The sequence below is a fragment of the Carlito syrichta genome, unplaced genomic scaffold (assembly GCF_000164805.1).
Source record: "Carlito syrichta isolate Samal-C Ts95f unplaced genomic scaffold, Tarsius_syrichta-2.0.1 Scaffold307338, whole genome shotgun sequence".
Classification (NCBI taxonomy): domain Eukaryota; kingdom Metazoa; phylum Chordata; class Mammalia; order Primates; family Tarsiidae; genus Carlito; species Carlito syrichta.
In genome coordinates, this window is record NW_007251434.1 from 16,081 (window position 1) to 37,517 (window position 21,437).

Sequence of the window (21,437 nt, forward strand, 5' to 3'; positions counted from 1 at the left end):
GGGTCATATGGAAGGTCAATTTTTAGAGCTTTTAGGAATCACCACACTGCTTTCCACAGAGGTTGCACTAGTTTACACTCCCACCAACAGTGTAGAAGTGTTCCCTTTTCACCACACCCTCTCCAGCAGCTGTTATTTTTTGAGTTGATGATAATTGCCATTCTGACTGGAGTTCAATCTACAATTTCAATGCAATACCCATTAAATTACCAACAACATTCTTCTCAGACCTAGAAAAAACAACACAGGAATTCATATGGAGACACAAACGTCCAAGAATAGCCAGAACAATCCTAAGAGCTCTTTAATGTGGAGGTGTGCAGGACTGCTTATGGGAGGATTTCCAGAGCTTCGTCCTGGAAGTTTCATTTCTGGACTTGGGTTCCCAGGGCCCTACCTCCAGGCCCAGCAGCCTCGTGTGCCCTAGGAGGATTCAGGCAATTCCCACACTGTTTCCGGAAGGGTGTGACTGACAGAGCCTCCTGGCTCCCCTGTGGTTGTGTAAACCACTCCCCACTCGCCCCCACACACCAGATTTGTCACATGCCCTCCAAAACACAAAACAACAACATCCGTGGTGGAAGTGGAGTGAGGCTCAGAGCAGGTGCAGAGGAAGTGTTTTGGGGCCAGGCCTGCCCTGCCTCATCCCTATCTGGGTCTCCACTCACCGTGGGCAGCTGCGGTTGTGATGTCCTCCAGCCCCCAAATAGGCCAAGAGGTCAGAGGGCAGTCTCAGGCCTCAGCTTCAGCTCAGATCAGTCCCACCCTTCCTTACTTAGCAGGCTCTTCCCAATGCCCTATAGCTGTCACACAGCTGGCGCTGCCATTAGCTGGGCTGGAGCTTGGGCGTGCCTGGAGAGACAGACTGGGAGAGAGAATATGAAGGAATGAATGTGATGTGCATGTGACGGGATCAGAGTGTGTGAATGTGAATATATGTGTGAATGTGTGAATGTATGAGTGTGTGGTTTGTGGTGTGTGTTGTATAACTGTGATGTGTGAGTATGTGAAGTGCACGTGGTGTGTGACTGAGCATGAGGTGTGGTGTCTGAGTGTGGTGTATGATGTGTGTGTGGTATGTTATGCATGGCTATGAGTGTGTCGGTGTGTGCTGTGTGCTGTGTTAGTGCGTGTGCTATACAGTGTAGGATGTGTGTGTGATATGAGACATGTGATGTATGAATATGTAATGCGTGATTATGAATGTGTGAGTGTGCCCGATGTGTTGCATATAAGTATAAATGTGTGGTGTGACTATTGTGTGAGTTTCCGCTTTGTGTTGTGTGATGCATACAATGTGGTATGTGGTGTGAGTGTGTGTGCTGTGTGATACATAAATGTGTAGTGTGGTGTGTATGTGAATGTGTGGTGTGTGACTGTTGTAAGTGAGCCTTGTGTGTTACGTGATGCTTACAAAATGATAATGTGGTGTGTGAGGGTGTGTGGGCTGTGTGTTGTGTGATGCATAAATGTGTAGTGTGTTATGTGTGAGTATGTGAGTATGTGGTGTGTGGCTATCAATGTGTGAGTATGTGCTGTGTATCATGTGATGCATACATGTGTGGTGTGTGTGCTATGTGATGCATGAATGTGTTTGGATGTGTGTGGTGTGAGTTGCAGTGTGTAGTGTGTATGTGAATGTTTGGAGGATGAACTTGTGGAGGGTGTAGTATGTGAGCATGTGAACATGCAGAGGGGTGGCTATGAGTATGTGAGTGTGAAGTGTGAGAGTGTGAAAGTGTGACTGTGAGTATGAATGTGCTCTGCATGTAGTGTGTGAGTGGGGAGTGTGTGTGCATGTCTGTGAAGACTGGGGGTGGGCTGCGCTGAGGCTGGGGTTGCCAGGCAATGCCGAAGCTTACATCATGTGAGGCCCAAAGGAAACCCTTAAAAACATCCTATTCACACCTGTCATCCCAGCATGTTGGGGGATGGAGGTGAGAGGATTACCTGAGCCCATGGGTTTGCGACTAGCCTGGGTAACATGGTGAGACCTCGTTTCTACAAAAATCAGAAAGTTAACTGGGCATGGAGGTGCATGCCTGTCATTCCAGCTACTTGAACTTGAACCCAGCAGGTTGAGGCTGCAGTGACTGTGACAACCTGTCTGGCCTGATAATTAGTCTTAGGCTAAAAAAGAGAATACCAGCAAACTATGAGGAAGTCTGGAGCTGAGAAAACATGTTGTGTTGGTGAGAATGAGACTGACTCAACAAACAAAGAAACATAAAACACCACATTGGGTTGTTTAGAGCAAGGATTAGGGTCTGAGGACTTCCAGGCAGGAGGTGAATGTTTGGAGTTTGAGGGGCTCAGAGCTCTCAGACCTGAGCCTGTCCAGTCTCTACCTTCAGATGTTTCTCCAGGGTCATGGGGATTGGGGTCCAAGGGAAGACTGACCCCTGACAAAAAGTGAAATTTACCCTCCTCATTCTCTTCTCTCTTTTTCTCCTATCTAAACTTGATTTCTCCTTTTTGACTCACAGGGCTGCCATTGTGCCCTAGTGCTCCTGCTCCCAGGAGAGATCGTCTGTGAGACTGGAGGATACCAGGGGACAGAGGACCCAATGGTCAAACACCCTCTGGGGGCCAGAAGGGATGCACCTGATGGAAAACACTCAGAGCCCGATGACAGGTAGGCAGAGGGAATAAATAACACCAGGTACACCAGAAAGCCTCCTAAGTTTTGTGGGTGTATTCATTCACTCTCCTTGATGACCTCTTAACATAGGCTCTGTCATGCTCCCTGTGTTTCAGACGGGCTATTAAATGCATTTCTCACAGGGCTGTTGTGAGGATCGCATGAGGTAAGCACTACTAGCGACTCAACACACAGCCTGGGATATTGTCAGAGTGCTGTGCAGGCCAGCTATCATCACTGGGGTGGGGGTTGTTGTTGTGGGCTCTGCTTGGTTTTTGCATTTCTCTACTTGGATCTTCACGTGTCCAGGTCTGAACAGTCATCTTCTGGGCCTTTCTAAACTGAGGGTAAGCCGGGCTCGGTGGCTCAGCCTGTAATCCCATGCTTTGGGCGGCTGAGGTGAGTAGATTGTCTGAGCCCACGGGTTCGAGACCCGCCTGGACAACTTGGCGAGACCTCGTCTCTACAATAAATAAAAAATTAGCCAGACGTGGTAGCACGCGCCTGTAATTCCAGCTACTTGGAAGGCTGAGGCGGAAGGATCGCCGGAGCCCAGCAGGTCGAGGCTGCGGTGGCCGGGAGCGGCCACTGCACTCCAGTCTGGGCGACAGAGTGAGACTCCAACTCAAAAAAATAAAAATAAAAACAAAAATAAAAATAAACTGAGAGTGATCCTCCCATCCTCAGGTGGTCCTCCTCACGACCCAATGCTGCTCTCGCAACCAGGAGCATTTCCTTGCCTGTTGCACTCAATGGGAAGCATCCCCACCCACCCTCACCAGAGGCACCTGGCTCAGGCATCTGCAGTTCCTTCTTTCCAGGATTGTTCTGCCAGTTTCAGAACGATTCATTCCACAGAAACAGGGCCTTAAGACCATTGACCTTTACAACCAGCCTACTTAGAACTTTCTTCTACAAGAAATGGTAGAATTTTGGTGACTAAGATTACTTTCCTGAATATAGCCATATTCCTACTGGTGTTTTAAGGTTAAAATCTCCAATGAGGGGAATTTGGGATCTGTTTTAATGTAATTTATTTGCAAAAATCTGGATTTGGGAATATCTATATCCCCATATTTAGAATAAAGATTTTTGACTCTAAGAAGAATGATTGACTACCCTTAAGAAGAAAAATCAGCCAGACAAGATGGCTCAAACCTGTAATCCCAGTACTTTAGGAGGTAGAGGTGAAGAATTGTCTGAGTCCAGGCGTTCGAAACCAGCCTTGGCAACTTGGTGAGACCTCGTCTCTACAGTCAATCAAAATACTAGTTGGGCAAGGTGGCGCATGCCTGTAGTTCCAGCTACTTGGAAGGCTGAGGCGGAAGGATTACCTGAGTCCAGCAGGTCGAGGCTGCGGTGGCTGCGAATGTGCCACTGCACTCTAGCCTGGGCAACAAAGTGAGACTCTGATTCAAAAAAAAAAAAAACTCAGCCTTTGGAGAGAAGTTCTAGAACTCCCGGGCTCCTGTGCCTGGATCATCTCTCCACTCCTGCTGGGGGTCATTGGTCTCATTCTTATACTTTCCCTCTTGCTGTGCCTGCTGTCCACTTACATACCTAGTCATTCTGAGATTATCTCTTAATTATTTTTATTGCATAGACTCCCTAGTAGAGCTAATTCTTTTATGAAAGGTGGGAGGTGGAAATGGGGTGGAAAATTCCACTTTTTTGTCCGCCTGAGGGATCAGTTTTTTATTTTTTTATTTTGAGTTGGAATCTCACTCTGTCACCTAGACTAGAGTGCAGTGGCTGCTCTACCATGCCCGGCTGATTTTTTGATTTATTGTAGAGATGAGGTCTCGCCAAGTTGCCCAGGTGGGTCTCGAACCCACGGGCTCAGGCAATCCACTCATCTTAGCCTCCCAAAGTGCAGGATTACAGGCTGAGCCACCGAGCCCGGCTTGGGGGATCAGTTTCATAGTCAGCGCCTCTCTCTGCTATTTAATATTCTTAGGAGAGGCTTCTGTCTTGAGTCTTGGAAGTCTGAACAAATCAGGGATTTTTTTTAAGCTTTATAAAACAAAATCAATTGCTGCAAACAAATTCCTAACTACTGTTGGGCCTTAGTAATGCATTGTCATATCATTGTATAATGGACTTTTTTTTCCCTATAATTGAGTTCTCACTCTGTTGCCCAAGCTGGCAACCACGTGACAGTGCAGTGGCATGGTCATGGCTTACTGCAGCCTCAGCTGCTTGGACTCAGGCTAGTCTCCTGGGTAGCTAGGAATACAGGCATGCACTGCCATACCTGGTTAATATTTTGATTTTTTGTAGAGACAGGGTCTTGCTATGTTGCCGAGGCTGGTCTCAAACTCCTGGGCTCCAGCAATCCTCCCACCTTGGCCTCCCAAAATGTTGGGATTACAGGCATGAGCCACCACATCTGGCCATAGTGGACTTTTAAAAAGAAAAAAAAATCAAGATAATTCAAGAACTTGGAGATTTTCTAGTCATCAAATATTTCAGTAGTTCCCTGAATGCTTGGTGGCCACCAATCATTGCTAACTGGTATATTAGCAATTAACTATAATTGATTGGTACTCCCCTGCACTGGGCTGAATAATCACCCTCCCCTCCAATTCATGTCCACCTGGAAGCTGTGGAGCTGCTTCCTTCTTTAAAAGCGTTTCTCGATCCAACGTGCTACATAAGGGCAGATGGACTTTGGGCTGTATGTAACTATACTTACTATCACCTATTGGCAATATCAATCAGGAATACTATAAGATCACCTGTGACTTTAGTGGCATTTCTTGGCCTTTGATTCTAGGGACTGGGGTAGACTTCATGAGCTCAGGATTGGCTTGGTGGTTATTGGTATTCATACAGAAGTTGTGTCTTAATCCTGTACTATAGGCATGGTCCTTTGGTGGGTCAGAGAGCAGCTTTCTGGGGCGTAGGGAGACTGGGAGTAAAACAGCGGTAGGTTTTGACACAACTTATAATTTTAGCTCTCCAGGAAAGATTTCCTGTCATTCCAGAAGATGCTAGCTATACATCCTCATCATAGAGAAGAGAAAAGTAAATATTCCTGATGACCACCTTTCCTGCCAAGGGAGGAGCCCAAGGGTCTGGCCCAGGTCAGGGCTGGGAATTGGGATTGAGAACTGCAGTTGGTGGAGCTGGAGGGGAGTCCAAAGAAGGACTGATGTCTGAGTCCTGGGCAAAGACAGGCTTGGAAAGCACACAGCATCCAAGGTGTTATGTTCAAGGCCCAGGTAGAAGCAAAGTTCTAGAACTTCTCTCCAAAGGCTGATTTTTTTTTTTTTTTATCAGGCGGGATGGCAGACTGAAGAGAACTCTCTTGCAGAGAGAGACCAGCACACACAGAGGCCCTGGGGAAGAGTCTAGGGATGAGATAGGGAGCCATGTGCCAATGGAGAGTGTGGACATTCCTTCTAGAATAGGCCATGGTTTAGCGCCAGAACCTAGGAACGATCTGAAAGACAAGGGGGTCCTTTATCTAATCACTGTCCTCCACAAGAGACACTTGGAATGAACTATTCTAAATCCTAAGTTATAATTTGTCTAGCTTCTAGTGGATAATCTTGTAGAAAGAGTTTACTCATTTGGTTACCACAGTTTTGATTAGCAGCCTTGTGATCTTGGAGGGTACCCCAGGAACATATGGGATCAAGGTTAAGTATTCCATGGATGCTTTTTTTATGCATAAGAGAAGCACTGGTTATAGTGGCTTTCAGTTTATTTCACTGTAGTCTAAATTATGCTCTATAGCATCTTACTGTAGGGTCTTGACCATTGGAGTAGACACAAAACTATTCTTCTATTGAAATAATCTTGGTTCTGCCTTTGGACACTCCCCTACCTCCTCAGCCCAGCCCTGTTGTGGAGGAGCCATGTGGTTTAGACACATGTCCTGAGGTGCCTAAAAGTGGGACCAGAGCAACATGCTCTGATAGGTCTCTGGGAACCAGAAGGTGCGGGGGACAGATGCAGTCTGAGCCTCCTTGGTAGCAATCACGGTCTTTAATTATTCATTAAGTCACATTTCTGATTTGTCAGCAGGTTTCAGTTTGTAGGTGCTGGTTGAAGTAGAGAACTCAGAGATAAAAAGACCTTAAACAAGCTCTTTGGAGAGCAGCCTCTTCCTGGCACTGTCAAACACCTTCGTTTCTTCCCTTCTACTAGGAGCTCTTCAAATATGAGGGGTTATGGGGATTCTTTTATCTTAAGTCCATGTGAGTGACAGAAAGGGGAAGGGTCATCTTCTCTGAGGCAGGGCCTGGGAAACGCGTCTCCCTTTGTTTACATTTTTCTCTTCTCCCTCCTTTTCCTCCTCCTCCTCTTTCTAAAACTGCCTCCAGTGTGGGCCAGGGCCTCCTGAAGGGAGATCCCTGGCCAGGAGAACAGAAGACACCAATCTAATTTATCTCCCTGGGTTCCCTTGAGGAAACACTTCACTCCTCCAGACCTCAATTTTCTCACCTGTGAAATGGTAAGAATGTGCATTTATAATTATTTGGGCGTATGCCCATCTACATGACCCCTAAGGACTTAGAAATCCAGATATTTTATGATGTCTCCCAATAGGGGCAGCGGTGAGACTTTCAGGTCTCTGTGAGTAGGAGCTATGACTTGATTCAGTGATGTTTTCAGAAAGGCTGTGAGCTGGTTTTGCGGCCTGTCCCAGCATCTAGCTGGGTGCTTGGATTCTAGTACATATTCAAATACATATTTTTTTCTTTCTTCTTCTTTTTTCTTTTTCTTTTCTTTCTTTCTTTCTTTCTTTTTTTTTTTTTTTTTGAGTTGGGATCTTACTCTGTTGCCCAGGCTGGAGTGTAATGGTACGATCATGGTTCACTGCAGCCTTGACTCCCTGGGTTCAGGCCGATGCTTTTACTTCAGCCTCCTGAGTAGCTGGGACTATAGGCACATGCCACCATGCCTGATCATCACACACATCTTTTGACTGAGGGAAAGAAGGAAAGAAGAAGGGAGGGAGAAAGGGAGGGCGGGAGGGATGGAGTGAAGGTAATAATCCTATTGACAATGCATAGGAGTGCAGAGGGGCTCTAAATGTGTCTCCTTTCTGAATCAGTCCCCCTTCCATCCAGTCCCTCTTCCTCCAGAGAGCCCCTTCAAGGACCTTAAGTCTCTGCACCTGAGGTTCTTTCAGCAGAAACAAGCTCCAGGGGGGCCTCCTCAGGCCACGCCATTCCCCTCAAATCCCCCCTCCTCCTGCAGGAACAGTTAGGCCAGGCTTCATTGTCACTGAGGAGAGGACCAGCACGTCTCTGAGAACAGGTAGGAAAAGCCTAGGTGGGTATGAGCGTAGGCAGTGGGTCCCACAGAGCTGAGGGCCCCAGGATCAGCGTTATTTTGAAGGTGATTGTCGTAGTGGAGGGAGTGGGTGGCGGCACTGCCTAGGCATCCCTGGGGCCATTCTGGGCTTCAGCAGCAGCCACATTCCTGGACTGGAGCAGGAAGGCTGTGTAGGCCATATCGGCTTCCTCCTTGGATGACTAAGGGGAAACAGGAGAGGCATCAGCACTGGAAGTATCTGCTCAATTGAGGGCGTCGGGAGGGAAGACATGCACTCTATCTTGGCACAAGCAACACAAACCTGTATGGCCCACTGTCCTCATCCCAGCCCCCATGCTCACCAAGAGGGATGCATTTTGAGAAATGGAAAGTTGCCGCCTCTAAAAATACCTCCCTGTGTCTCACTACCTCCTTCTGACATGTGGAGTGGAACCACCTCTGCTGCCTGGGTCTGTCCCCGGAAGCTGTACCCACACAGTCCATGAGCAAGGTGGCCTAGGCTGAGGCCAACCATGGTGGTTGATGTCTTTCTTTCCTCACCAGCCCAGAAAGGGAGCTTTTCAGCACCTCAAAGCTAGAGGGGAAGGGTATCTCCAGGACTAACCCGTTCTCCTGGTTGTTCTAAATGCCGAACCTCTGCTGTTCCAAGGGAAAGTGAATATGATAAAAAGACACGAACACCTCGGCATTAGAGGGCACAGAGGTGTTAGCCTTCTTGTGGTCTCTGAGGCTCAGGAAGGTTGAAGGCTCAGTAGTTGCCTCTGGTGGGATTTCAAGTAAAGTAACACCTGGTTGAAGTGGGCAGGGTTGAGTATCAAATTGCCCATCATGAACAACTGTCTTCCAGGTCCAGGCTAAAGGCTGGTCCTGAGCAAACTTTCAAGGGAGGATGGTTGACATTAGGCCCATAGTGCTTCCAGCCTAGGAAGAGCACCCACTTAATCACTAGCATGTGACATTGGATGTTCCCACCTGTAACAGCATCTTTCGTGCACCTGCCTTTCTCATCTCCTAGTCTCCCTGCCTCCTGTAGGTTGATAGCCTGTAAATGCAGCTCACCTCCTTCGTCAGCATCACCTGCATTAACACCCCACAGCCAGTAAGAGACATCTTACCCTCCAAAACATCTCCTGAGTACTGTTTATACCATCTTTCCTATTGGACATCAGCCCCCACTTTGGGGTAGTTCTGACTATAGTCCCTCATGCTGCATTTCCTTGTCACACAGGGGGGCATCCTTCTCCCTCCTCACCCTTTTTGCCTTCTTGGGCTCTTCGGTTTTGGTGGTGTTCTCGGTGGTGGCAGTGAACTCTGTGTGAAGAGAGGAGTTGGATTAGTCCTCACTGGCCTCCTACTCCCTTCCCAGATGTGGAACTAGTTCTTGCTCTCCTGGGGGCTGAGCATTCCCTCGAGTGAGGGGCATACCAGTTTTTCCTTCGAGGGATGTCTCCTGAGTGACTGGAGAGGCTCCCATGTTGTCATTGGCTCCAAATTCTCTGGAGTTCCTGAAGTCTGACATGCTCATGTCCGTCCTATAGCTTCCAATTGAAACCCGGTCTGGAAAGAAAGGAGTTGGTGTAGGGGTCAGGGCCGGGCCCAGGAGGCCAGGCTGTGCTGTTCCTCATTGAAAGGGTCCAGTGCAGCCCCACAGTACAGCGGAGGCGGTGTGGGTCCCCAGCGGTTCACCTCTGACTGTGACCTAAGCAGATGGACATGATCTGGGTCTCCTTTTCATGGGTAATCAAGACTCAATAATCCCTGACCTTGGTCAGTTACTCTGTGACCTTTCAATACATAGCACCTCATCTGGACCTCACAGAATCCCTGTGAGGTAGTTATCATTCCTGTATTGAGTTAACTCAAGAAATGGGGACATGCCAATGTCACGCAACCAATTGTGTGATTAAACTAGGCCAAAACCCAGGTCTGCTGAATCCTGGCCTCCTCTTCCTGGCAGCATTGCTTCTGAACTTGGACCTTAGGCAACTGGAAATGGCTTTCCAGAGTCAGTATTTGGACAGCAGCACTTAATTTAAGTTTGGGGTAGGTGTAGGTTTACCTATCCCCCTTCCACTTTCTCAGAATCCTTTGTTTGGCTAATGAAAAAGCAGAGACCATGGCAGCCTCCTCTATGGGCAGCTGAACCAGGACTGAAGGTTTGGGATTAGAGGTGGGAGGCGGGAGCCCAGGGACTCACCGACATTCTTCCTGTGCCGGGCTCTGGCCACCCCCACAGCCACGGCTCCCAGTGCCAGCACCAGGCCCAGGGGCACCAGGGTGGAGACCAGCACTGTAGAGCTTCCGCCTTGCCCCTCAGAGCTAGAAGAAGGATAAGTCGGTTAATCACTAGAAGGGAGACCTGAAGGCCCCAGGACATGATGGCAGGTTGGCTTGGCTAGTTTTTCCTCCCAGGTTTATCCACTCCATTCTCCTGGTCCAGTTCCCTAGCTCTCTGTTCTAAGAAGCCATCCCAAACATGGCACATGTTCTGGGACTTCTCTGCATCTCAGGTCTGGGAGATTGAACTGAATTAGATAGCACCTAGCCATGGGAGAAGGGTAGAGGGTACCATGGAACCCTCCTACACACAGGCAGAGGCAGTAAGGGCTGCCCTCACTATTCAAGAGGCAGGCGGGCTGGTCTCCTTGGGCCCGGTGACCCAGCCTCAGGTCCTCAATGTCTGGAGTGTTCTGCTAGTGGGGAGTCCTGGATTCTTCCTCACCTGCTGGTATCCACAGATGCTCTGCTACCACCAGCTTGGTCTCCTACATCCTCCACCGCTTTTTCCTCTGCAAAAAGTCTGGGATCCTGGATGACTTTGTTCTCAATCTCCTTGGCACCTGACTCTACCAACTTCTCTTCAGGAAGAACATTTGCATTCGCTGGGCTGACATCGTGAAATCCTGGAGCAGGGAAGAGTCAGGGCTGAGTTATGGTTTTTGCTCCATGTTCTTACTCTGTGAGGTTAAGGAGTCTGAACAGTGAGACTTTATCAGGAATCACAGTGTCAGGATTAGGTCTTAAGGCTACTGAGGTGGGACCCAGCCTGACACAAGACACAGAGCAGTGAGGGCCTTCTCTAGCATGTCACAGACTATCTCTAGTTCATCACTATCAACTTTATTTCCACCTTCAATGTTCCATATAATAGATCCAGCTGTGCCGGGCTCGGTGGCTCAGCCTGTAATCCCGCGCCTTTGGGAGGCTGAGGTGAGTGGATTGCAGCGAGACCTCATCTCTACAATAAATCAAAAAATCAGCCGGGCATGGTAGCGCATGCCTGTAATTCTGGCTACTTGGAAGGCTGAGGCGGAAGGATCGCCGGAGCCCAGCAGGTCAAGGTTGCGGTGGCCAGGAGCGGCCACTGCACTCCAGTCTGGGCGACAGAGTGAGACTCCAACTCAAAAAAAAAACCCCAAATAGATCCAGCTGTGCATAAGGGCTGACCCAACACTTAGGGCTAGGTAGATTTTTCCCAGAGTTAAAACCCTGTCCTAGGTGTTCCAAACTGCAGAGCTGGGTGAACTAGAGCTGCCCCTTGGTGATAGCCTGGTGATGGGCCCTTCAATGAGCCCAATCAGCCAGGACACACTGGGATTTCTAGAAGAACTAAAATACCCTCATTAGGGATAAAACACTTCATGTAATGTTTAAAAAAGAGACTTGAAATGGAAACTTGCTTGAAGTTGCCTTAATTTTCTTGATCAGACCTTGTGAATGAAGGTACTTGGCCCTCTTCTGAGGACAGGCTTGGCAGAGGGAGGGAGGATGAATAAATATAGCATATGACAACAACTTCTATATCTAGAACACTTCTAGATATAGAAGGGACTTCAATTGGTTTGAAGGTGCAACCACAGGACTTGTAATAATGCTGAAGTTAAACAGCAAAACTACTATTTTTTCTTAGTTTGTATGTTTATTTGGGATGCCTTTTTGGGGGAGCTCAATGAGATTATGGGAGGCCTAAATCTCACCTCCTTCCTCCCCATTTTCAGGCTCTCCTAGAGGCCAACCCTGGTTGAGAAACTCTAAGGCAAGGGCCATTGAGAAGTCCTAGATCTGGGGTCCCATAGGGCATAAGCCCTGCCTTCAGAGACTCACCCTTTCCTTTCTCCTCAACGGCCACATAGATGGCGGCAGTCTCTCCATAGCGGTGGCCCTGCTTCACCCCACACCAGTACCAGCCCTCGTCTGCCTTGGAGACAGAGTCCAGGGTCAGGGAGATGACCCGGCTGTTTTGGTCGCAATTCACAAAGGCCTGGCTGGGGCCATCGTCTTGGCTGGGCAGGACCCGGCAGCCCTTGTTGCTCCACTTGCACCAGTATTTGTCGTAGGAGTAGAATTTGCATGGGAAGTGGCAAGGGATCTTGAACGTCTCTCCTAGCATAGCAGTGATATTCTCAGGTACCCGGAGGTTGGGTTCTCCTGGAGCAGAGAGGGGGGAAGAAAGAGGCACAGAAGTTGACACTTGGAGATACCATTGAGAAGGGACTGTGGTGGGGTGCTATCTTTGGATACCATTGTAAGTAAATACATTTTGCTGGACACATTAGAAATGTAATTATGTGCTTATGTAACCACTAATATTGATAAGCACCATGATCAATCCAGAGTCTATCATAGATCACAGAGCCTTCCATATCAACTTCAGTTTGCTTTCCTTACTCTTCCTTCTCTTCTAGACTCCGTACAAAGAGTTGTCTTCAATACTAGACTTCAGCTGACACCTACATACTACACAAGAGGCCAGTGCTCTTCATAGAAGGAAGTGCTACATGTGGTGATTAAGAGAATGTGAAATGCTTGTTACAGGTATGAGAATGTGACCTCTGGACAGGTAGGCTCCCTCTGGAGGTCACTCCCATTAGTATAGATGTAGGTGAGAGGGGAGGATGGTGTCTGGGAATGCCTCTGCTGGCCAGAGAGGTCTTAGGGCTTTCTCCCTTCTTTCTTACCCCAGTTCAGCTCTTACCTTCAATAAGCTTGAGCTCCACAGTAGACCTCCAGCGGATATCACCATTGGTCTCACACCAGTAGAAGCCAGCATCCTGGGGAGTGAGCTGGTTGAGTATAACCGTGTAGGTGCCATTGCCTGGCTCTTCAAGCAGTGCGATCCTGCCCTCGTACTGTTCCTGAACCAGTCCTTGGCTCTCCACCAGCCGTGGGCAGCGGCCATTTTGAGCCCCTTCCCAGCGACACCAATACTTGAGGCTGCTGCTTTCCTTAGGGCTGTAGGGACAGAACACAGCCACAGAGCCTCCTGCCACGCCCTTCACCACAGAGGGACTGTGGGGAATCACGGTCTCTGGAAGCACAGACAGAGATGGGATGGAAAGATGGCAACACAGGAATAACCCTGCATGGCCTGAACAGCCTTTCTTCGGGGCCTCGGCCAGGGTGGGGAGTGAGGGTTTAGATGAATCACATCTTTCTCAGAAAATGAAAAGGACTTTCCTAATGTCACTGAAGCCACCAGGACCAGACTCCAGTGACCTTCACCACCAGTGTGGACATGGCATTGCTTTTATTCACCTTATTCTGAGCAGAGAATGAAAGGAGTTGAAGGAGAGGATATCAGCTCTTGCCCTTTGACTTTTTACAAAATCCCCCTCTAGATCAGCTTATCCTACAAAAATTGTCAAATGGATTGTTTCCAAATTAAGAAAATATATTCAGAATGGTATGATTTAAAACATAAACTTTGTGAGATAGATTTAACTGTTGAGGACCCAGAGGGGCATCTCAAAGAGAAGGGCAGTCATTCTCCAAGCAGCTAATGCTGAGGTCCAGAGAGAACCTGGATGACCAAAGATGCAGAGGAACATGGTGAGAACCCAGAGTCAGATACAGAAATGATGTGTGGGGAACATAAGCCCCTTAAAAAAAGTCACAAGGACAGATGCCATCACAAGTAGTGATGGTTTGCGACTCTGTGCAGAGTGCTCCAGGGTGAGAGGGAGCAGGGTTTTAGTGATTTCACCATATTGATGAATCACAAGAGTAGAGCTGAGTGGGCCAGTTTGTGCTGAATAACAAATAACCCCGAGGGATATGGGAGGTGAGAAATTGAGAGGCTGGGGCATTCCCAGGAATGTGTGAGACCAAAATAAGCCAACCCTTTCCCACTGGAATGTGAGGGATGAGGCACACATTTCTCCCAGGGGCTGGGGAGGGGATAGACAGTCCCTGTAGAGCCTGCCATGGCTGATACCCAGACAATCTGTAAGTCTTGCCTTAATTGGGAGCATTAACTCTCTCATTCCTGTTAAGCAAGGACAGCCACCAAAAGGCCTTTGATAACAGAGAAGGGTAAATAAAAACTACCACGAGGAAAGTCTTCTCTTTCTTGCTCTCCTGTACAGCTGCCCACATGGCATCCAGTTCATGGCTTGCCAGTGAGTGGACATTGTCACCTGACTATGACTATTGATGCACAGACTCACAGGGAGCTGAGCTAGGCTTTCATCTGCCAGATTGTCCCACCCCTTCTTCTCCCCTTCTAGTATCTTACCCTCATTGACGAAGAGTTCCCAAGCTTGGACGGGCCAACCGTCCTTCAGTAGACCGTCTGGGTGGGCCCCACACAGGTAGCGCCCTGCATCCTCCTTCCTCAGGCCCGTGATCAGCACACTGAAGCGGCCATTCTCTTCCTTGGGAGTGAGGAGGATCCTGCCCTCAAAGGTCGGAGCCCTCTTCCCCAGGGTGTTGATGATCACATCACAGGTTTTCCCATTGCTCATTCGGCATAGAAATTTGGCATCATGTGCCAATTCAGGACCCAGGTCACAGTCAAAGTTCACTGAGCCCCTCAGGTCTCCATAGACCAGCTCAGGCACAGGCTTTAGCACTTGGAGGTCAACATTCATCTTATCACTAGTGGGACCATCACCAGCCTGGCAGGCATACATCCCAGCATCACTGAAATTGAGTCGGTTGAGGATGACACTGAACATTAATTGGCCAGTACCGTGAATAGCAAGGCGTATTCTGTCACGATAGTCGGGGTTCAAGTAACCTTTGGAGTCAATGATCAGCTTGCAATGCTTGCCTGCTTCCTTACAAAAGGACTTCTTCTTCTGAGCATTCTCATGCTTGAAATGGCAGTTGATGGTCACTGTTCTGCCCAGGTCTACTGTGTAGACTTGAATGTTATTTTGAAGCCCAGGATCTGCAGGAAAGGGGGTGAGGGATCAAGTTGTGATTCTACTTTCTTGCAACATAGAACTATTTGCTGTTCCCAGTGAGTGTCTGTGTGGGCCTATCACCTGGAATGCCCTCCTCCCCAGAGAGACACTGTCAGAATATGTCTTCCAAGTCCAGCTGAATGTTTTCTCCTCCGTGAAACTAATCTCTCCCTTCTCTCTCTTCTCTCCCTCTCCTTCTCCCTCTCCTCTCTCTCTTTAAGGTAGGGTCTCACTGTCTCCCAGGCTGGAGTGCAGTGGTGTGATCCTGGCTCACTGCAGTCTTGACTTCCCGGGATCAAGAGATCTGTCCATCTCAGCCTCCTGAGTAGCTGAGACCATAGGCATGTACCACCATGCCCAGCTAATTTTTGTATTTTTTGTAGATATGAGTTCTCACTATGTGGCTCAGGCTGGTCTTGAACTCCTGGGCTCAAGCAACCTTCCTGCCTCAGCTTCCCAGAATGCTGGGATTATAGGCATGAACACTCACTTTATATTGCATCACTTATTACGTTCAATCTAGTGTATAGTTAATTATGTACCCCCTGGACTGGAGGTTTCTTGAGGGTAGAGACATGTTTTTCTTCTGTTTGATTTCTCTGCTGTGACAAGCATAATGCCTATGTGTGGCAGGTGCCCAAATTTAACATGTATTCAAATGAACAGAGTGAATATAAGGGCAGGGCACTAGATTTCAAGCATTGCAATAGAAGTTTCTACAAATTACAACAGTCTAAACACGGGATGGGCTGTCTTGTGAAACTGAGTTTCTGCTATTTAAAGTTTAATCAGAGGCTGCATACCCATTGTCTACAATGTTCTAGACATTTAAATATGGTGAATTCTAAGCTTTCTTCAACTCAAGATTCTGTGGTTTTCTGAATCCCCACTTCCACTGAGGACTCATAAAATCTCCATTTAGTCCATAGACTAAATCCCTATTACCGCTAAATGAAAATTTTGTGAATCTCCATTTAATCCACAGACAATAGTATACATATCCAAAAAGCAATACATATCTTTAGGAGTCTCCCCAAATTTCCTCCTTTAAGACTTATTATCTTAAGTTTTCCTTGACTATCTCATTGTTAAACCCTGTTAGAAAGAGTTTTTCTTTTTCTTTCTTTCTTCAATTAGCCCGAGCTTGTTCAGTGACCCAACCCTTTAGTATCCTGGTCTTTGGTCAAGAACTAATTATCTAATTTATGCTGATGGACTAACAGATCCCAGATAAAAAAGAAAAAAAAAAAGTGAATTTTTAAAGAAGGCTTCTGGTGGTCAAAGCCTTAATCATTAATGGTAGGAGTTTAAAGATCCCTAATAATCTCCGACTGCCTTTTCTCTTCCTTAGGCTCACAGACCTCCCTTCCTACCTGTAACAAACACAACGAGATAAATTACTTTCCTCCTGATGCCCTTCTAAGCTAGGGCCTCAGTAAAAGGCTAAAATATTATAGGCCCCGAAGACCTAGAGAGGTTCACCCAACATACCCAAGCAGGCCCCATCTGTCTCATTCCCATTTCCTATTATGGAAAGTCTTTGCCTGGGGAGGGAGGAAACTTCCCACCCCTTGCCAGGATACCCTTCCCTGTCAGGAAGTTCTTACTCAAGCCTTTCTGTGCACCTGAGATGATTACCTCTAACTTTCCCCCAGAAGCCCAAGGATTCCAGATCCTTACCCTGGCTGACCTCCAGGCTGACATCAAAGGATAGGCCTCGGTTATTGATGCCCAGACCACACTTGTAGTGCCCAGAGTCATTCCGGGTTAGCTGGGCAATATTCATCACAAACGTGGCATTCTCCGGGAAGTTGGTAAGGTTGGCTCTGCCCGCATAGTCGTTGGAGATATAACCCCCAGAAGAGATGAGAGTTATGCAGCTGCCTCTTGCTCCCTGCCGGCACCAATACTTTCGGGTATGCCGGTTGACAGAGGTGGGTGGGTAGTAGCACGTGATGGACACCGACTTGCCTTCCACACTACTCACCTCCTGGGGACCGAATATGGGACTCTTCATGGAAACCACTGTGGGGACAGAAGACAGAGGCTTTCTGAGGCCCTTGGGCAGTAAAATTCAGACCACCCACACTGAGGAGATGAGATTTTCTACCTGCCACGTGGGCCCTCTGTGGATTATTCATCATATACTGTAGCTAGAAAGTTGTTAAGATTGGTTAAAATGATTGCTTTAATCACTACTATATTCTAATTATAATCTGTGAATCATAACCATTTTAATGACAATGAAATGACCAACTTATGATATCCCTTGTTTTATGACAAAAATAATGCCATTTTTGTAGGGTGTTACATATTTGTATTTGCTATCTATTATTTCTTCTTATTTCTAAAAACACTTTGTGGATGTTTTTCTTTCCCAAGTTAAAAATATTGAGGGCCAGGAAAGATAAGTGATCTTCCCCAAATTCCACAGCAAGACATAGAAATGCTTGTCTCACAGGCTGAGTGCAGTATCATGATCATAATTCACTGCAACCTCAGTCTCCTGGGCTCACGTGTTCCTTCTACCTCAGCATCCTTGAGCAGCTGGGACTACAGGCCCATGCCACAATGCCTGGCTAATTTTTTTAATGTTTTGTAGAGATGAGGTCTTGCTATGTTGCCCAAGCTGATCTCGAACTCCTAGACTTTAGTAATTCTTTCTCTTTGGCCTCCCAAAGTGCTGGGATTATAGTTGTGAGCTACCACACCTGGCTTTCAAGATCTTTTTATTCCCAGAGAAGATCCTTCACCTAGACCCCTGGCCTTGAACTTAGAAAACGCCATTCCTGTCTCTGATTCCCAGTGCTCACCAATCTGTTTTCAGATGTGGCCTTTCTGCCTCATCTCTGTGTGACTCCTCTTCAAGGGAGTACAAAATTTGATATGGATATCCCTGGGGAAGAGTCTGATTTCAGTGTCTCCAGGAAATTGGGCCCTGGAGGGGGGTAGAAGGGAGGGGTACAGCCCCAGGGTTGGGGGAGTTGGGACTTGGCAGACATACTTGGGAAGATAGTCGGCAGGCAGATGAACAAGAAGAGCTTCATTGCTGGTGGCTCCTGAGGGGGCTGTGCCACCCAAGCTGACTTCTTGTGTGAGATGCTGAAAGACAATAACCACAAGATGAGGCTCCTTTGTCGTCTAAGACTAGCTGACCCTAGAGTTTCTGTAATACCTATTTGGCTTGGTACCTTCAGCAACTGACATAAATCCTGCTGAACAATCAGTGGCTTCACCTTTTCCAAAACCACTCAACACCTCAGTATCCTGTAGTGCTTCGGTTTCCTCGATAGTTACAAGTAGCTTTTGTCTTTTCAACTAAGCTGCAAGTTCCTTTGGGATAGGGACGGTGCCATTTGTTCCACATCCCTGCACAGGAGGCACAGTCCTGGACACACCATAAGATCTCAGGAATGATAGAATGATTGGTTTCTACCAATATGTGGCCCCATCTTTGTTTCAGCTGCCCTTCTTGCACCCCTGAGAGGTGGACAGGGCTGACATATTTCGTAGTGTGTTCAGATGACAAAATGGAGACTTACAGAGGAGGTCTAATGATTAAGATAATGATAATGGTCATAACCCCACTAATTGCTCTATTACTGTCCCAGGTCATGTATTAAATAATTTACATGTGTTATCTCATTTAAACTTGATGTCAACCCTATGAGGTGGGTGTTCTATTCCACATCTTACAGTGAAGGAAATGAAAACTTAAATTGTACTTTCTTCTAGGTCACACAGGGGTTAAGCATGGGAGTCGGGGTGGGCTTTGTAGGACTCCAAAGTCAAAGTGCTTAACCTCTCCACTGTATTGTACAGAGCCTCAAATATAAGAGCATGCTTATACCTTATGCTTATTCCTGTTATTTGTAGAGCCTCTGCTGCTTATCAAAGCACTATCATTTACACTATTTCACTTGAACTTTATAACTTGCCTTGAAATAAGACAGACAGATACGATCACAACCATTTTGTGGATAAGAAAATAGAGATCTTGCGATCCCGGGTGATAAGCCCAATGTCTCCCAGTGACTCGGTTATGGAGTTGGGGTTAAAAACAAAGGTGTCAGAGTCTTTGTAATCCTGCCTGGTGAGGGCCAACAGACAAAAATGGAGAATCCAAGATAAGACCACTCAGAGGGCATAGCCCATGTGGACTTAATCACTGCCATGGGTACAATCCAGGGCTGGGGAGAGTTGAGAGTCCCAGGACTCTGCCTGACAGCAGATGTCATCAGGACCCAAACTACAGCCTGGAGAAGAGAGGAGGACAGAGGACGCCTCACTTTCCCCTCAGACTTTGACAGACTTTAAACCTTGGAATAGAGTTGACAGAGAGTGTTAAATGATCATAAACCTGGGCAATAATGAGCAGCCATAAAGATAGGGACGCTCTAAGCAAGAGGAAGCTGGGGCATTATCTCCCAGGCCTCCCTCACTGCCTTGGCCCCTGCTCCTGCTACCAGAGACTCCCTTCACCAGCTTGAGCCAAAGGCAATAGAGTTGTTTGTCTTGGTTCTTTCTTTTCCGCAAGGGAATTTCCCAGCAAGGATCCCTTTTATTTCCTTGTGGAGATAAAGGTATTTTGTTGCTCCAGTTCTTTGGAAGAGTAAGGGGCGGGGATGGAAATAGATATGGGTGTCAGATGGCAATGTGAAGGCTCTCTTGAGTTCAGATAATTGCCCTAGACCTTTCTCACCAAGCCAATGATTAACCCCTGGAGTAGGGCCTTAGCCAAACACCAGTCAGCCCCAACTTGGATGTGCTCCAGGGACACTGGCTGGAGTGTCACTGGAGTGGGCACTGTAGGCCACCATGGGAGAAGCTCCCAGGTGGGAGCAGCTTTCAGAAGGCTGGGAAATATGCCTTCTTTGGAATAGTTAGGCCAAACTGGCCACAAAATCCCAGCGTATCTACCATTTGCCATTTATGCTGACCCTGGGTCACAGGTGGGAGGACAACATTCTACCCACTTTTAAGAGTCCAAACCAGCAGCAGTTATCCTTGGCTCTTGTCCCCGTCCTCATCTCTACATAAGCAAGCTTCCTAGTATTTCTGAGATGAGAGTCATCTTCCCACGGGCTGAGCTAGGGGATGTGGCCTCCCCTCTGTCTGGGTGACCTGCCCTGGATTACAAAGAGTCAGAATCTCAACTTCCATCCCAGACTTCTTGTTTACTTTCATGTTTGGGTGGCTGTGCATGTCCGTGAAAATGGGGTGTATGTGCAGACCCCCATTACCCTTTGGGCAGTCTCAAACCAGGGATGAGAGCATCAGGCATGCATAGCTAGAAGGCAAACTGGAGGGTTTGCCTCAGCAAGAAAGTACAGAGTCCAGGCCTAGGGGAGATGGTTGGCAGGAGAGGACACCCACACTCTCAGGAACTCATCTTTGCCCAAAACTAAACTTGAAACACAATTTCTCTAACTGCAACTGGAAGCAACTTGTACTTTGAGAATCATTCGAGGCCCCTTCCCCTCAAAACCAGAGACTTTTTTCTAAACCTGGAGGGTTCAAGTCTCTGGGAGGCCCCAGTTTTAGGGTGACTGGGATTAGATTTAAAGGATTTGGTTAAGGAAGAAAGAAAAGAGCATTGGGCGCCTACAATATGCCAGATTATTTGCTAGGTTCTTGTATGGCTTGATCCATCAGCACAGCAACCCAAGAGGTAGATATTATTGTCTCCATGCTGCAGGTGGGAAATCTAAGCACTGGAGAGATTCTTGACCCCAAGACCCACAGCAGAACTGGAATTTGATCACTACCCTTTTATCATTCCTTAAATGAGAAAAGAGATCTATTTTATTGGGAGACAGACGATAGATAGATGGATAGATAGACAGATAGATAAGTATATCATGCATGTGGGCATAATGGCACCTTTTCTAGTTCTTTAAACTAGGAGTATTGTTTTCTCACGGGGGAGGCGATGTTCTAGATCATTCTCAGTTTACTAAGTTAGTATCCCAATATTTGTATAATATTATGTTCCCACAGTTGTGGATTGGGCTATGGGTGTAGGCTATGGTAGATAATAGAGCTTTCTCCCTATAAAATTAATTTAACTATTTCCTATTCAGTTAAAGTGACTGCTCTTCAGCTGTCATGGTGTGGAGTCCAGACCTTTGTCCATCTAATCTCAGGCTTCCTCCTTTTTCAGAGGAAGAAGGATCTACTGGACATGAGGGGAGAATAGAAATCGCTTCCTGGGCATCCTCTGAAGCCTGGGAGTGAGCTATTCAGGTTGGACAAATATGACAGAGAAGACAAGCATTATGGACTGAATTAGAAGAACACACTCTGAGTTCTTTCCAAGA

At 47.3% G+C, this 21,437-nt stretch overlaps 1 protein-coding gene across 1 annotated transcript; it reads right to left on the reverse strand.

Moving 5' to 3' along the window:
* Positions 1–7,925: 7,925 nt before the first annotated feature.
* Positions 7,926–20,322, reverse strand: PIGR (polymeric immunoglobulin receptor). The gene is made up of 11 exons (XM_008064429.2): positions 20,299–20,322; positions 17,994–18,219; positions 16,798–17,142; positions 14,445–15,101; positions 12,906–13,238; positions 12,035–12,358; positions 10,653–10,833; positions 10,128–10,249; positions 9,356–9,487; positions 9,183–9,241; positions 7,926–8,130 (listed from the first exon to the last, which is right to left on the reverse strand). The coding sequence occupies exons 1-11, from the start codon at positions 20,320–20,322 to the stop codon at positions 8,032–8,034; spliced, it is 2,502 nt and encodes an 833-aa protein (XP_008062620.2). The 3' UTR covers positions 7,926–8,031.
* Positions 20,323–21,437: the final 1,115 nt, after the last annotated feature.